At 40.2% G+C, this 18,614-nt stretch overlaps 1 protein-coding gene across 3 annotated transcripts in view; it reads right to left on the bottom strand.

Annotated features, from left to right (window-relative positions):
* The window catches only part of RECK (reversion inducing cysteine rich protein with kazal motifs), a 205,584-nt gene that overhangs the window by 152,390 nt on the left and 34,580 nt on the right, over positions 1-18,614 (bottom strand). For all 3 annotated transcript variants that reach the window (XM_072411954.1, XM_072411955.1, XM_072411953.1), the window contains exon 4: positions 3,259-3,295. In XM_072411954.1, the coding sequence (XP_072268055.1) occupies positions 3,259-3,295 (37 nt within the window). The remainder of the gene's footprint in view (positions 1-3,258; positions 3,296-18,614) is intronic.

Below are 18,614 nucleotides of genomic sequence, written 5' to 3'. Positions count from 1 at the left end.
CAGTGTGGTAAAGCAGATCGCCATGATCAGCCTCTGCAGCTTCGCATATGTTCTTGAGGATGCAGTGGTTGAGAGGACGAGCAACTGCGCCACAACTGACATAATGTCATTCATGCCAACTGCTTTGGCACACAATGACTCCTGGTGGACGATGCAGTGTCCTGCGCACAGCCAAAAGAGTGACAGTGGTCGATGAGCAGCTGCGAAAGTCCCTTGGTATATCCAACCATGGCAGGTGCACCGTCCGTAGTTACCAAGACCCGCTTCAACAGGTCGAAACCACTCAAAGTAGGTAGGAGGGCATTGAGGACATCTTGGCCAGTTGTCATTCCCTTCATCGGGATGAAGCTGAGAAACTCCTCGACTACCTCCAGGTATTTTGTGATGCCACGCACAAAGATGGCCAGCTCCGCAGTTTCTTTGATATCACAGCTTTCGTCCAAGGAGATGGAGAATATATTGAGAGTTTTGAACTTTGTAATTATCGAAGACCGGACATCAGAGGCCAAGTCCTCCACGCGTCGAGCCACAGTGCATGCAGACACCGGGATTGCCTTGAAAGCGTTGTGTTGCTCGGGACAAATGACGTCAACAGCAGCAAGTATACAATCCATTACAAAGTCTGCATCAGTGAAGTGATGCATTTTCCTAGCAATCAAAAAGAACACACCTCAGCAGCCTCAAAAGCTTTGGAGGCCTGCTTCTTGAAGAGTGACGACTGTTGATCCAACCGTGACTGCAAGCCAGCAGTCTCAGTCTTTCGTTCATCTGCGGTGTAGTCTCTGTACGTGTGCTTGGTATCGAAATGCCCCTTGAGATTCAACCACTTGAAAGTGCTGTTGGTGTCATTGCACACTAAACACAGGTCTTTGTTGGCGCGTTAGAGGAAGAATAATTTGTCAGTCCATTCGTGGTTGAAGACACAGCGTTCAAAGTCAACCTTCCGGAGATTGGTAGCTGCGCGTTGCTTCTGCTGTTTAGGCATAGTAATTGGGGTTACTGTGCAGGAACCTGATGATATTGCGGAAACCCGCGATAACGCAACAGTTCAATTAGGCCAGATCCAACAATAAATAAATAGAGGCGCATTAGGTCAGACTGGAATACTGGCTACCTCTGATCTAGTATAAAACAAACAAATATTATATCCAATGCACTTCCTGCACAAGATTTGGTGTCCTTAGTGAGAGATTCGGTCACTACAATGTTCCAGGCCTTTCCTGAACCATGTAATATTCAGTTTGGTGCTCCCTACTGGCGGTAGTGTATGAATTCAACCAGTTTACAGATACAAAGAAGCATGCATTCCTCAGGTACATATAATGGGCTCTATTTATAAATCAGGGAATCTGACATACCCTCAAACATTCCTTTGTAGGAATAAATTACTGCCATTGAAACACATCAACCTCCACAAAGGAATGTCTAATTCCCTTTTTTTTAAATAGAGCACTATATCACTATATTACATTTAAGAATATTTTATTTTACCTAAATGACTTGCCTGCATTGGCAAAAATCATGTTTTTATTTTAAGAAGAAATATGAGTAACATGATAGCACTCATCTCCAAGTTTAACTCCAGGTATGTTGTCAACTTTATCAAAATAATAGTAGTAAAATAATTCTTATGTCTCTGACATGTATGTGAATATCCGTGGCATATGAGGTTTTATTTATTTTATGCTTTTAGAACTGCTGGTACTTATTTCTGTGGATCCACCATTACTTTAAGATTTTAATACAGCATGTTTGAAATGTGTGCTTCGTTACTGGATCTTCTCCTTGGATAGATAAGCAGGTTTTTAATGTTTTTCCTAGAGCTGCATTAATTTCTCCAGAGATAATGTACTCTTTGAAGAAGAGGCTTTTATTCTATAAAATGCGTTGAGCTTGGGGGTTTCTAAGAAAGGGATGATGCTCAGCATGTATAATGTATTTTATTATGGGGCTTACTACTGTGTATATAAAGATTCTTCTGTGTTGTTATTAAATATGAAATACATTTTTTTTAAGTTAATATTTTGTGTATGCCTAAAGGCCCATTTAATTTTCTTTTTGTTTTTTGGTACTGTTACTCTTGGAGTGTGCCATGTTAGTTACCGGTAATTGGATTTTTACCCACAGGTAAGTCTTTTTGCATGTCAGATTCTCATCTAAAAGAGCCTGATCATTCCTATCTGGTGAGAATCATCTGACATATCTCTGTTGGAATAAATAGGCTGTATTTACTGTGTGCATTTCAATTTGAGACATCTGCGCAAACCTTCTGTATTGATAAATCCTGTCAACAGCAAAAGAAATGAGATATTGCATTTTTAGAGCCTAGCAGGCACCATATACCAACGCATTATTAAATTTATAGTTAGCCTAAGTGACTACTGGGAGAACATCTAGCTGTGCTATCTCATATTTGGCACCACTTCTCAGGATCAAGTTCGTTTGTACATCTGTTTCCATAATAGACATATAGGCATGTGGTTTATATGATGTACCCGCTAATGGAGAATCGTAGATTATTGTTATATTACCTTTGGGGTTGGGGAAAATCTGCAAATGCTTTCAAAGCTGGTCATTCTCAACGGGTTAGCTGTATTTTTACACGTTTCAGTCACAAAATGCATAATTTGCAGATAAAGGAAAATTTAATTGGGCGAAATCGTGTTGTCAAGCTAGGGGAGACAGGGCCACTAGGGGGAGCTATGGCTTGCACGGAAGTGGTGCAAGCCCTGAGAAGGGCCAAGGCGCAGAATCTAAACAGTAGTCACTGCTGGTTACTACCAGGTTGCAGTCCTTGGGCACACCAGGTTGGGTAGGATGAACATGGTACCAAATCACTAAGCAAAGAATAGTCGAGGAAGGCCAGGGTCAAGGAAGGCAGCAAGCAAGAAAGGTCAGGTCACAAGCCAGGGGTCAGATACCAAGGATCAAGAAAACAGACACTAGTGACACAGGGGCCACTGCAGACTCAGAGAATACGGGAGACACTGAAGCAACTGGAGGCAGAAATATCCGCAGACTGAGAGGAACATTGGAACAGCACATGGGAATGAGCTGGAAACAACAGACTAGGCAACAAGGGGTTAACGCAGAAGCTGGACAGAGGAAACACTGAATTTACCCCCTTAGCAGTAATTACGAGTGTGACTCGTGGTGGATTTACTATGCAAAACGCGGTGGTAACTTCATGATTCAAATGATTTACTATTCTTTTGTAAACATAAAAGCTATACAACTATAACAATGTTTTCATCTCACCTGGTAATGATGAATTCATGCAGTTCCAAATATCTGTCTGAAAACAAGACACAATAAAGAAAAATATTGTTTAAATATTAAGGCTAAACTATAAAAGCAATTTATTAAAACATCATACCAAAAAAAAAAACCTTTATATGTGCTTAAAAAAAAATTAGGTAATTTTTAATTTTAATTTTTAGGTAACTATTCACAAGGTATTCCTAAATAAACCAACACATACTGTTGATGGTATATTTGGCCTGGGAAAATCTGGTTTAGTAAACCCAAGTAATAAAGCTGGTAGTGTGGAACTAAATTCATCATGTTACCGCCAGTGCCAACATCTTAACCCACTCTCTTCAGCCAGCTTGATTGCCAACATTGGCAACAATGGCATACCTTAAGTGCATGAACACAATTCATTCATTCTCAACAGCCAACTATACAGGGATTGTACACTGAGATATACAGAAATATGCATGGCCAGCTGAGTGTACATTTATCAAAAGATTGAGAACATGCAGGTAAGTTGTTTTATTGCAAAAGAGACATAGCAATAACTGACTTGCTATTTCACTAAGGAGTACACTCTTTATTACAAATACCACATTCTAACCCCCCTCAGTATTCACAAGTCTTTATTACATAAATACTTAAAGTGGACCTATAAACACAATTTTTCTGCACAGTGCGAGATCAGGTGACAAAGTCAGAAGAGGGAAGAAGATGTAAGAAGATGGCAGTGCTCTGTGCGTATGAAGAAGAGTCCATTTGCGGGACAGGACTAAATCCAAGTCAGCCGGAAATGGTGGTTGATGCGCGGGTGGCTGATGCCGTTGCTAAGCTCCGTGCGCCTCCGTTTCTCCGTGGCTTCACCAGCATCTCTAGGCGCTCCACAGCCACACACACAGTCTTTTTCTCTCACCTCCCTGAGGCTCCACTCCTTTCAGATGCAAATCAAGGAATCTTCCAAAGCCCAGGATCGGCTTGTAAAGTTGGAGAGCTGGAGAATAGAACAAGAAGGGGCAATTTCCACATCAGAGGCCTTCCAAAATATATAAAAGACTTAGATGCCACCGTAAAAGGCTTTAAAAATGGCTTGCAACCAGACCATGATGATCTACACCTTGAAATTGATGCAATACACAGATAAATAGCCAGCCTTCCATTTGATGGATTGCCTAGAGATGTGATTGTTTCAACGCATTTTTTTCAAACAAAAGAAGGCTTTATGAAGGTGGTCAGAAATCTTTCAGATATGTCTATAGATGGTCATCCTATTCAAATCTTTACTGATCTCTCGCCCCTCACGATTCAAAAGAGAAGATAATTCAAACCGCTACTACAACTGCTCCTGAATCATAATAATATTGTGCATAATAAATTGTGCTTCTACGTTCAAAATTCTTTGCTTTTTCTGCATTTAATGAAGGAAATTTGCTGCTATCAGAATTAGGTCTTATCTCCACTGATCCGTCATTTACCAGTAGAGGGTGCTCCATTATCTCTCATCTGGACTTCAATTCTTCCAAAAGTTCTTGTTCCACAAGAAAGTAATTTATGTTTGACCGTGGACATTTTTCTTTTATATATCCTTTATAGCCGTTATTGAATGTTTTGTTTTGCCTATTAACCTCTTGGGCGGTTCATTTCTGTCTGGATATATATGTCTAAAAGCTGTACACTGTCTTTCATGAAAGTTTATTTTACAGTATAATAAAGTTTGAAACACAAAATCATGTCAAAATAATAATTTTAAAAAAAAATAAATTTTTTTTATTATACTTTATGATTTTGTGTTTCAAAATTTATTATACTCATACTATTATATACTGTAAAATAAATTTTCATGAAAGACAATGTACTGCTTTTAGACATAAATTCAGTGTATTGAATTCAATAGGTATTTTGTATTGAATGCAATACAAACTAATTTGAAATTCCTGCCGCGCCCCAAGGACAGCTGTACACACCGTCACTGGAAACTCCCGGGGAACATCAGCGCACTCGCCAGGGGACAGATCGAGGAAGAGGACACGGCCAGAGGATGGCAGGACACTGGAGGACGCTGGGGGATGCCGATGGGACCAGGTAAGTGTTTGGTTTTTTACTTTTTTAACTACCCCCGTGTGACACGGGGTTACCGCTTTCAGGTTGTTTTTTTTTACCCAGAGTCACACTTGGGCTTACCGCTGGGGAGGTTAATATACCTTTTGATGCTGAAACCATACAATACTTTCTCCATTTCACCTTAATTTCAGCAACAGTAATATCCTATTTGTTTGTTGAAATTGCACTATTATTGATAGGTATTACTGTACTTCCATTTTCTGGGAAGTTCAGTTATTTTTATCAGGTTCTCTGATAATGATGGTTTTTGATTGAACAGAGCATTTATGTTTCATTATTGATTGAAAATACATTATTTTTAAAAGCTTGGTGGGGATTTCCTGTTTCTAAAGTTGGAAGTGAATCTTCCATTTGGGTTTCTTAATTGTTATCAATGTTTTTTTTATGCTTCAATTGATGAAGAGGTTACTTTTTAAGGCCATAGTTGCTAAGTAATTGTATTTCTTATAACACATTTTTGGAGAAACTGGAGGGAGTAAACATGGCCTCCCTCAGAGACTAACAGTGATTCATAATGAACACCGGACTCCTCTATTTGATCAGAAATGATCTTCATATTTTTACTGTTTTGATTTTTTACCTCAGCTATGGGTTAGTTTTCTATGCGCTGCACATGGAGGTATTTATTTTCCTTGCTATCCTCTCACCAATATCCCCTTTGTCCCAGGTTTCTCTGCATTCAATGTTCAAGCCCCATGTATATGTTTGGTGGATGTCAATAACTTTGATATGGCTGATTATGTGCATAGGTGTTTTACTCCTGGCAAGTTGTGATGACTTCTATGAGCTTTCTAACACCCAATATACAGAGCCTCAACTCCCCAGTAAAGAGGGTTAAGGCCTTTCAGTACTATCACTCATTTAAGTTAGATATTTTAGAATTACAACAGACACATTTTGCTGCTACTAAGTACCTAAGTGCCTGCATAAACATTTCCTACAGGTTTTTATAGATATTTCCGAGAAAAAAAAGAGAGGAGTACCATTTTGTTTCTCAAATGAAGTTTCCTCCCAACTTCATTCGGAGCATAAAGATGCTGATAGTCACTATATATTGATCGTAGGTAAACTGGGAGAAGCAATGGTATCTATTTTGACATATTATGCTCCCACCTCTGGCCAATATTTCTTTTTTCAACATTTGTTAGATTCACTGTCACCATACATAGAAGGAGTTTTGATATTAATAGGAGACTCCAATCTGGAGCTGTACCAAATACTTGACAAGACTTGCAAGCCAACTTACAAATACCCTCCTAAACAGAGTTCAAAATTGGCAACCTTATTACATCAATATGACCTAGTAGATGCTTGGAGGGAACAAAACCTGTCCACCAGAGACTAGACCTATTACTCCTTGGCTCTTAAACAATATTCACAAATAGACCATGCTTTTATACAATCTACCTGCATCACACATCCTAATTCAGTGCGTATCTTAGCATGGTCGGATCATGGCCCGGTCTTGTTTCAATTATCAAAATTATGGTCAAAGAACCCTAGCCCGCACTGGAGATTAAATGAATTCCTATTGGGTTCCAACCTTAAATCCCAAATCTCTGAATATTTTAGCTTGAATAACCCTGATGATACCTGTCCTATAATCAATTGGGACGCCCGTAAGGCAACCCTTAGAGGTCACGTAATTTCCTTGGCCACTAATCCTCAAAAGCAATCTACCAATTTCATTATTCAAAAACAAACGGCCTTACTTGAACTGCAGGGTCAACAGAAACGGCAGCCAGATCAAGATTTTAAAGAACAAATTGCATCTCTTAGAACTGAATTGAATTTGTGTCTAACTTCCAGAGCAGAAAAGTCTCTGCAATGGATCAGACATAGATTCTTCACTTGGGGTGATAAACCAGGACCTCTACTAGAGAATAGACTTCATCCTAAAAGCAGGCTTTTTAACATGTTACATTTTGGATAAATTTAAAAAGCTAATAAAAGTTTGAAGGACAATTGCGCCCCTGGTCCGGATGGTTTTTCAAACATGTACTATACATTTTCCCCCCATTTGGCCCATTATTTTAACCATCTTAGAGAGGGTAATTCAGTTCCAGAAAATGACAAAAAAGCCTTCATTAGTGTCCTTCCCAAACTGGGTAAAGATCATTCTGAAGTAGGGAACTACAGACCAATATCCTTAATTAACTGCGATCCTAAAATAATGACTAAAGTATGGGCTGATAGACTTCATACCTTTTTGGGTTATAATATACATCCGGACCAAGTTGGTTTACTGTGTCACCATCAAGCCCCAGACCAAACTAGGAGGACATTGGACCTCCTATGCATTATGAAAGGAAAATGTATTGGTATACATGGTAAAGAATCTATGCAATTGTCCATAGACTTACATAAGGCTTTCAATAGCTTATCCTGTGACTATTTGTTTGCTCTCCTGGAGAAAATAGAATTTGGAGCAGCATTTTGCAGACTAATATCTTCCCTTTACTTCATCCCTTAGTAAAACATTTCCTTAAAGGTGCACTTATCTCCATTAATACAGAAAAGGAGGGGTACCAGGCAAGGATGTCCATTTTCTCCATTATTGTTTGCCTTAGTGACAGAACCCTTGGCAATAACAGTCAGGATGAATCCTGATATAAAAGGTATCACATGTGGTTCAGTTGAGGAATAATGTGGAATGTATGCAAACAATTTTATTATTATTTAACAGGATTTATATAGCGCCAACATATTACGCAGCGCTGTACATTAAATAGGGATTGCAAATGACAGACTAATACAGACAGTGATACAGGAGGAGAGGACCCTGCCCCAAAGAGTTTACAATCTAGCAGACAATGTGCTGATGTATATTACTTCTCCTTTAATTATGCATCCTAATCTTTTCAAACAACTAGATATATTTTCAGAGGTCTCGGGGTTGACGTTGAACAGTAACAAATCAGTGGCTCTCAATTTAAGTCTTCCTTAGATGATGGTTTCCCAGCTGCAAAACAATTTCAAATTTACCTGGGAACACAAATTTATCACATATCTGGGTACTAATCTGACTGACTCTATCGCAACACTTTTTCAAGCTAACTACCAACCCCTTTTCCATAAAATTATTAAGGATTTACAAGATTGGCAGCTTATCCACCTTCATGATTTAGCAGGATTGCAGCAATCAAAATTAATGTTCTCCCAAGACTTTTATATTTATGACACCCCTATGGGACAACCCCGAGTTCCCTCCTGGTGGTGACAAACTACAATTTAGGAGGTGGCTAGATAAGAGAATATATCATATTGGAGATCTCTTGGATGGAAGGGATATTATGAGCACTGCTACACTACACTACTACATGTTCAGATTTATGCAAATACGGTCCTTTTTAAAATTTAAACTTAAATAGGCATTTGAGAGGTCATATTCAGCCTTATTTGTAGCTAAGGGGAGAATTTTGGCTGTATATTTAGCTGTATTTGACCCTCATTAAAACTCTTCTATATGTGTCAATGGGACTCAAATCAGGGAAAGACACAGAATGTTGAAGAATGGCTTCAACAGGGAGTATTCAGCTTCAGTTATATCTTGTAATACCTCTCCTATTGAAGCAAACTATAAAGTTCAAATACGCTGGTACCTAGTACCCGTTAGACTTCATGAGCTAAATACAGACCTTTCCCCCTTGTGCTACAGGAAATGTGGTCAGATGGGTACTATGTTACATGCCTGGTGGAGTTGCCCAAAAGTTAAAAGATTTTGGATCAGAATTTACAACCCCATCTATTTAGTCACCCACCTAAACGGTAAGAAACATACCTTTTTGCACAACTAGATCAGACTATTTCAAAACCAATTGACCATCTGATTACATACATTCTCCTGGCAGCATGAATAACAACAGCTTGCTATTGGAAAGCCTCTAGTATACCACTGGAATTTACTCAAAACAAACTGAACTGGATCATGACAAATGAAAAACTTGCATGCTTACTCAAAGATAGAATGTAAGTTTTTCATAAAACATGGGACCCTTGGATTTCTTATTCTTTCATCTTAAATAATGCACGAGGAACCCCCTCCCTCCCTTTCAGGTTTTTTTTCCATAATTTTAATCCCATACCCTAACCTTTTGGTATGCAGTCGTTGAATATTTTTTTAGAGTTGAATATTGTATTAGAATCTTTTTAAAGTATGAAATACACAGGGACCACATGTATCTAAAATTAGAAATAAAACTCATAACAGGAAACAATGTACCAGGTTTTTTTCAAATTGCATTCTTCAAAGATTACTGTATATCAGGATAATGTAATATTGATGTTATGCAATAGATATTGGAAGACCTATTTTATTTCTTAAAGTTCCTGTTGTTATACTCTGCATTTTGTATGATGTTTCATTTTATATAAGTTCTGTTCTTTAAATGTTGGAATTCTTTGTTATGTGACTTTCTCAAATGTTCTTCTAAAATATGTTGTAAAAAAAACCTTTAAGGAAATCAATAAAATGTTTGAAATACAAAAATTCTTTGGAATTCCAAGGGCAATCATACCAATTGTTCTCTAACCTATCAGAGGCTACTATTGCTAGGCATCAGGTCTTCAGGCCCTATCTTAAGACCTCACAAGTTCGCCAAATTAAGCATAAATGGGGTTTCCCCTTCTAGCTCCAATTTATTTTCTGCAATGTTGTTTATACAGCAAGTTCTGGGGAGGAATTGAAAGCCTGTTTGGAACAAGCGGGACTTACAGTTGTTACTCCCTCTTACAGATACCAGAACTGTCCAAGACACCTAGGAAGCAGGGTGTATATCCATGAACCACCCCGAGGAAGTCTACATCTAACCATCCATCTTATAATATCAGACCTCTGGGTTGAGTTATCTCCATGGATTTTAGTCCTCTTTTTTGTGTTATGAAGCCAAAAGCTCCAAATGAAAGCTTTGATTTGCCAACTTTAAAGGTGAAATTACTTTTTCATGGTCATCTGCTGACTTGTTTTAATGGTTTTAGCACGCATCTAGGTTTCAAGTGTTTCATGGTTTAGTCCTACTATTATTTTCTGAATCTATGATTTTTACACCTATTTTTAGGTATTGCTATTGGTATGGCTATAGTCCTAAGTGGAATCACAAGTAATTTCTCCTCTTTTTTTTCCTCCAGGCTTCTGGGAAGCTTTGGAAGAAACGCCATATTTATTCTATTCTTTCTTTTACCAATTCCTATTCTTTTTTTATCCACCCTATACCCATTCCTTTTTTTGGTAAATCTTTTTTTTTTATCGAACCACGTTTACTGAACTAGTTGTCACGGCTTTTGCCACAAGTGGGGGGAAGTAGACAAGCCAAGATCAGAACCAGGGTTTCAGCACTTAAACAACCTTCACGAAGTGCAGCCTCAGATAAATACACGCATGCTGAGGCTGGCAGATTTGACCAATTAGTCTCCATGGGTTCTGCTGAAAGTTCAGTAGCCTCTGGTGAGTTAACAAGAGGGTTAGGAGCTTGTGGAAATTGCAAAGCACGTTCCTGGCAACGTTCCCGGAAGTGTCTATCAATTATAGTTGCAAGCTGCATGGCGGCATCCAGACTCTCAGGTGGAGGATAATGCAGTCTATAATCAATAATGCACTCTACTTCAAACTCTTCCTCAGAATCCACTTGGACAGAAGCAGGAAGAGGGGATTTGTGGAAATAACGGTTGAGGATGAGAGGCTTCAGGAGAGACACATTAAAAGAGTTGAGAATTCGAACACTGGAGGGCAGCCGCAGCTTAGAGGTCACCTGATTAATCTGCGGTAAAACAGAGAAGGGTCCAATAAAATGGGGAGCAAGTTTGGGAGATAAGACCCGAAGACGTATATGCTTGGTAGACAACCAGACCTTATCTCCCAGTGCAAATCTAGGGCTCCTCTTTAATCTGTCCATTTCTTGTGGCAAAGAGAGGATTTATGCAACGCTCTCTGAGCCCCTTCCCAGGGGAATAAGAGGAGGTACTTTGGGGTGACAGCCATAGGTCAGGAAAAAGGGCAGAAACCTGTAGATTCGCTGACAGGGATAATATGGGCAAACTCAGGCCACGGAAGTAGTTCATTCTAATTTTCCTGCCTGGCTGATACATAGCAACAGAGAAATTGTTCCAGGCACTGATTGACTCTCTCAGTCTGACCATTGGACTGTGGACAGTAAGCAGAAGAGAAGTCCAGCTGCATCTCTAACAGATGACACAGGGCCCTCCAAAAACAACTTGTGAACTGAACTCCTCAAGCTGAGACTTTGCTGGAGGGAAGACCATGGAGGCGGAACACTTATGGAAAAACTACAACCACTACAACCAAAATGACTGTGCAACCACTTGATGGAGGTAGGTATGTGATAAAATCCATCGAAATATGGGGCCAAGGACACTTGGTACAGGCAGAGGAAGAAGGGGACCAGATGGTAATCTTCATGGGACTTTGTTTTCAGCACATTTGGAGCCGGCAGCAATGAAGTCTCTAACATCCTGACGTAATGTTGGCCACCAATACAGGCGCGAGATGAAGTCAAAAGTTTTCCGCAGCCTCATTCCACAGAGACTTTTTTGCAAAATGTTTTCCAGGAGGAATGTTTTTCAAGCGTACAGGGGCAGCCAACAAAGATCGTGAAGTATCAATGAAATGTGAAGGTTCAGCTTCAGTATCCTCAGAGCCAAAGGAGCGGGACAAGGTATCTGCCTTGGTGTTCTTCCCAGGGTGAAAAGTAAGCATGAAATCAAATCCTGAGAATATAAGGCCCAGCGAGCTCGCCGTGGATTAAGTCTTTGGGCAGTTTGGAGGTACAAGAGATTCTTGTGATCTGTGTAAATAGTGACGGGGTGATGCCATTCCCCCAGGCTTTTCACAGCCAGCAAGTTTCACAGTCAATAATTCTTGATCCCCTACTGTAGAACTCCTTTCTGCAGGCAAAAACTTCCTCGAGAAGAAGCCAAATTTATGTAATTTTTCAGAGGTGCCTTACATAGTTACATAGTAGGTTAGGTTGAAAAAAAGACATAAGTCAATCAAGTTCAACCACTAGGGAAATAAACATATCCCAGATATAAAACCCTATAGGACATAGGGTTGGTCCCAAGGAAGGCAAAACCCCCCCCCCCCGGTACAACTTGCTTCAACAGGGGGAAAAAAAAATTCCTTCCGGATTCCACGAGGCAATCGGATGTTCCCTGGATCAACAGTCACTGTTATTTTTACTTTAAAGTCTTTATACGCAGTTATATTCTGTGCTTCTAGAAAAACATCCAGATTTTTCTTAAAGCAATCTATAGTAGTTGCTGAAACTACTTCCTGAGGAAGCCGATTCCACATTTTCACAGACCTTACAGTGAAGAATCCCTTCCTTATCTGGAGCTTAAACATCTTTTCCTCCAGACGCAAAGAGTGCCCTCTTGATCTTTTTAATGATCTCAAAGTGAATATTAGGGAAGAGAGTTCTCTATATGGACCGTTTATATATTTATACAGGGTGATCATACCCCACCTTAAACGTCTCTTCTCAAGAAGAATAGATTCAGTTCAGCTAATCTCTCCTCATAGCTGAGTTCCTCCATTCCTTTTATTAATTTAGTTGCCCTTCTCTGCACTCTCTCCAATTCCACAATGTCCTTTTTGTCAACTGGTGCCAAAAACTGGACTGCATATTCCAGATGTGGTCTGATCCATGCTTGGTACAGGGGCAGGATTATGTCTCCATCTCTACAGTTTATTCCTCTTTTAATACAAGAAAGTACTTTGCTGGCTTTTGATATTGCAGCTTGGCATTGCATTCTGTTTTTAAGTTTATGATCTACCAGAACCCCCAGATCCTTTTATATTTCTGACTCCCCCAAATGTATTCCCCCTAGACAGTATGAAGCATGCATGTTGTTGCTCCCAAGTGCATAATTTTACATTTATCTATATTAAATGTCATTTGCCACTTGGCTTCCCAATCAAACAGTACATCCAGTTCTGCTTGTAGGTTATAGACATCCTGTATGGACTTAATTCCATTACATAGTTTGGTGTCATCTGCAAACACAGAAATGGAGTACACCACTAATAACCTTAGATCATTCAGAGTATGAATAATGAATTACAACTCTCTGGATGCGATCTTTAAGCCAGTTCTCTATCCATTACAGATTGACTTTTCTAAACCTATCGACCCTAATTTGCATATTAACCGTCTGTGGGGTACAGTGTCAAATGCTTTAGCAAAGTCCAAGTACACTATATCAACTGCTATTCAACTGTCTACCTGTTTACTAACTTCCTCATAAAAAGAGAGTAAATTTGTTTGACAACTTCTGTCTTTCTTGAAGCCATACTGATCATCACTTATAATATTATTTTCTAACAGAAACTCCTCTTTATCAAACTCTCTAAGACCTTTCCAACTATGGACGTTAAACTAACGGGTCTGTAGTTACCTGGTAATGACTTTGCTCTTCCTTTTTTTGAAAATAGGAACCACATTGGCCTTACGCCAATCCATCGGTACCTTGCCAGTGACTAAAGAGTCTTTAAAAATTAGAAATAATGGCTTTGATATAACTGAGCTCAGCTCTTGGACACGTTGATGTAATCCATCAGGTCCTGGTGCTTTGTCAACCCTAATTTTTCCCAGTTGTTTCTCAATAATATCAATTCTGAGCCATTGCAATTCATTTAAGGCAGTGACATTGCTATTATAAATTGGGACTTGAGCTCAGCCATTTTCCAGTTACCAACGTCTTTTAAGGGGCCTACATGCTCAGATCTGAACTTTTTGCTATTATTATATTTGAAAAATTTGGGGGGGGGGTTTGCCTTACTTTTCTTTGCAATCAATCTTTCATGTTGAAGTTTTGCACATTTTATCTCCTTTTTACATTTTTTGTTATATTCTTTATAGGTTTCAAATGATGAACGTGATCCTTCATTTTTATATTTTTGAAATGCCCTTTTCTTGTTCCTTATGGTTTTTTTAACATCATCTGTAAGCCACATAGGTTTTAATTTTAGCCTTGTTAAACTTATTACCCATTGGAATATATTTTTCAGTTTGCTTTTGTAGAACAGACTTGAAACATTCCCATTTCTGTTCTGTGTTCTTTAAAGACAATATTGTCTCCCAGTCCATGTCACAGAGAGCCACCTTTAATATGGAAAATTTGCTCTCTTAAAATTAAATGTTTTTATCTTTCCTATTTTTGCTTCCTATTTACAATTAACATTAAATGAAATCATATTATGGTCACAGCTGCCCAGATTGTCTTTTATTTGCACATTTGTTGTAAGCTCTGCATTGTTAGAAAGAACTAGGTCCAGCAGAGTATAATTTCTAGTTGGGGCTTCTATAAACTGTACCATAAAATTATCTTGTAATAAATTCACAAATTTCCTCCCTTTTGGTGTTCCTGTAGTGGCATTACTCCAGTCAATGTCAGGGTAGTTGAAATCTCCCATGATTAAAACACTTCCACTTTTTGCTGCTTTTTCTATCTGTGCTAGTTGTTGATTTTCTATTTCTTTCTTAGTACTGGGGGACCTATAGCAGACTCCAATCATTAATTGTGTGTTATTCAACCCCACATTTACCTCCACCCATAATGCCTCAACCTCATCGCTTGTTCACTCCTTGCTGGGAGAGAACAACCCCTATCCCTACAGAGGAGGCATCAACCTCAAGAAAGAATGGCTTACTTGGGTCAGGATCCAATAAGACAGGAGCAGGTGTGAAGGCCTGCTTCAAGACATCAAAGGCCTGAAGAGCCTCCTTAGGCCACAACTTGCAGTTGGCCCCCTTCTTGATAAGAGCTAAGATGGGCGCCACAAAGAAAGTGTAATCCTTTAGAAACTGTCAATAGTAATTGGCAAAGCCAAGATATCTTTGAATTGCCTTTAGTCCTTGTGGTAATGGCCACTTCAGAACAGCAGAAACTTTTTCAGGGTCCATAGGTAATCCCTGATTGGAGACAATATAGCCCAGAAAGGGCACTTCAGGGAGTTCAAAGAGACATTTATCCAATTTGGCATAGAGTCCATCTTCCAAGGCGTAGAAGCACAGTCTTTACATGTTCCCGGTGAGTTAGAGGGTTCCTGAAAAAGATTAGTATGTCATCCAGGTATACTACAACAGAAGTATAGAGAAGGTCACCGGAAAATGTCATTAACAAAGTTCTGAAATACCGCAGGGGCATTACAAAGCCCAAATGGTATTCATAGTGACCATCCCAAGTGTTGAAAGTAGTTTTTCACTCATCCCCTTCTATGATTCGGATGAGGCTGTAGGCTCCAAGCAGATCTAGTTTAGAAAAAACAGTGGCACCCAGGATACAATCAAACAATTCTGAAATCAGAGGCAAAGGATATCAATTTTTAACAGTTATTTTGTTCAGGCCCCTGTAATCTATACAGGAACACAGGGCCCCATCCTTCTTACTGACCAAGAAGAAACCAGCGCCAGCAGAAGTGGACTTGTGAATGAAACCTTTTTTGGGTTTTCTTTAATATATTCAGACATAGCCTGAATTTCGGGTCTAGACAGCCGATAGACACGGCCAAGAGGAGGCATAGTTCAAGATAGGAGCTCAATGGAGCAGTCATAAGGGCGATGAGGTGGCAGGGTTTCTGCCTTTTGCTTAGAGAAAACGTCCACAAAATTTTTGTAGGAGTCAGGAAGGCCTGGCAAAGGTGCTGTCTCAGTCAGGCAAGCAGAACATACTGGTTCAATCTTCAGAAGACAGCTGTGATAACAGCTAGAACTCCAGGACAAAATGTCTCCAGAAACCTTGTCTATCACTGGAGAGTGTTGGCGGAGCCATGGCATGCCTAGAAGGAGTTGATTGAGTAGCTCGGGCATAACCAAGAATTCCAAAGTCTCAAAATGAAGGCCACCCACCCGTAAGGATAGTGGCCTGGTCGTGAAATGAATGGGCCCAGGGATTACCGTACCATTGACCACAGGAATAGGATTCTTCAGGGCTACCAGCAAAATTCAGAGCTTGGAAACTATGCTCTGATCCATGAAGTTGGCTGCTGCACCGGAATCCAGATAGGCCTTGGCCCAGATAGTCTGGTCAGGAAAAAAGAGCTAAACTGTGTATATAATCTTTTTAAAGGAAGTGCTAAATGACCGGCCTGAGGAATCCTCCCTACCATTCTCAAGGCTTTTAGGTGTTTTGAGAGGAAAGTTATTTCTGTAATGTCAATTACCTCCACAATACAAACAAGTTTTGCCTTCAGATGCTCAGAGGCTGGCAGTTTAGACCGATTAATCTCCATGGGTTCTGCTGAAAGTAGCCTCTGGTGAGATAACAAGAGGGATAGGAGCTTGTTAAATTGCAAGGCATGTTCCTGGTGATGTTCCTGGAAGCGTCGGTCAATTTTAATTGCAAGCTGCACTCTCAGGTGGAGGATAATGCACAACAGAATCTTTAATCATTTCAGACAAACCTAGCCAGAACTAAGAAGAGAGCAGGGTCATTCCACTGACAATCAGCAGACCACCAGCAATACTCATAGCAGTACCCCTCCGCTGTCCTGTGTTTCTGGTGCAAGGAACGGAGAGCAGATTCAGCAGACACTGCCCAATCTGGATCATCATATAGAGGACCAAGTGCTTGGAAGAATGAATCTACATAATGAAGAGCAGGATTACTAGATAGCAAACTGAAAGCCCAGGACTGAGGATTGGCTTGCAATAAGGACATCACACAGGCAACTCGCTGTTCTTCAGAGCCGAGGGGTGTGGACGAAGACAAAAGTAAGGCAGGCGAGCATTTTTAAAATTTGAAAACATCTTCCTGTCCCTGGAAAAATGATCTGAAAAGTTCATCTTTGGCTCAGGTGCAGGAGAGATGGTAGCAAGAGAAACTGTAGAAGCTGAGGAAGGAGCAGCAGCAGCACTGCCCTGCAGAGAGGTCTGGAGTTGCTGCATGCGAGATGATAAGTCCGGTAGTACCTGCATAACTTGATCGGTCTGAGACTCCTGATGTTCAGTTTGTCGCACCAAGGATTGCAGGGTGCTTGGCAGAAGAATGCCAGCGGGGTCCATGGCCTTTGCAAACTGTCACAGCTTTTGCCACAAGTAGGGGAAGTAAACCCTCTTTCCAATCTGAGTGTTTGGTGGAGGTATGAGCCGTAGAGACTAAGGAACTGCCCGGTGTTCACCAAAACACCCCGCAAAGGTGAATCAGGCTGCAGACAACGCCTAGGTTGCGGACCTCAGACGCACCTGTGCAGACGGCAACTGACTGCAGATGGAACCAGGAGCGAAGTATCACATCGATAGGCAATCGAGAAAACCAGAGCAGGACCGGGTCACTGCAGGTAGCAAACAAGCCAAGGTCAAAACCGGGGAATCAGCACCTAGAAATCAACAGAAACTGGAGCCTCAATTAAACACACCTATTTCAAAGGCAAAGAGTGTCTGTCTGAACACAGTTTATAAAGTGAGGCAAGCTGGGCGGGGACTGAATGAGCAGGTGCATAAAAATTAGCTGGAAAACTGCAGCGACGCCTATACTTCCAAGGCCTGGAAAGAGCAGCCTGAAGCAAGGTAAGGAGACAAACTGCTGCTGATCTGACATATATCTGGTGAACAACAAGTACCAGATCAGCTGTGCTGCTGATCTGTGACACACGTACCCACAAATTTTGTATGGCTTGTGCCCCTACTAAACATAGAGGGTTTTAATAGCTTTTCGTATATCAACTCTATTCAATCTTACAAACATTTTAGAAGATCAAGCCAGCCGCTACTTAATAGTGGTTGGTTTGTTGATAGATCATCCTTGTACATTAGTCTCCTATCACGCCCCAAATACCGGCAAATTACCTTTTATATCCCTATTATTCCCAAAACTTTTTCAGTATGGCAAGGGTTCTTTGATTTGTGTGGGAGACACAAATATTGTTCCGCATCCTCCTACAGATAAGATGGATTCACGGGATCAATCGAAATATAGTAGTCTGATTCCAATGGCAAGAGACTTCAGGTCTCTTCTTGATTTCTATATTCTGGTAGACTCATAGCATTCATTGTATCCCACAAAGAGGGAATATTCCTTCTTTTCCAATTTCCGCAATTCCTACTCCCGCATAGATCATATTTATCTTCATCACACCTCTAAAAATTATTCCAACTTCCTGGTCTGATCACAACACTGTTTTATTATCCCTTTCTTCTCTTTTTCCCCCTCCACCACCATATTCATGGTCCTTAAGGGATTCTTTGCTTCACTATCCTGAGTTGGTACTCTCTCTCCAGCAAGCTCTT

Source organism: Pyxicephalus adspersus, chromosome 5, assembly GCF_032062135.1.
Source record: "Pyxicephalus adspersus chromosome 5, UCB_Pads_2.0, whole genome shotgun sequence".
NCBI classification, from domain to species: domain Eukaryota; kingdom Metazoa; phylum Chordata; class Amphibia; order Anura; family Pyxicephalidae; genus Pyxicephalus; species Pyxicephalus adspersus.
Note: the sequence above shows the minus strand (reverse complement) of the source record. Positions and strands in the feature narration are given on the sequence as shown.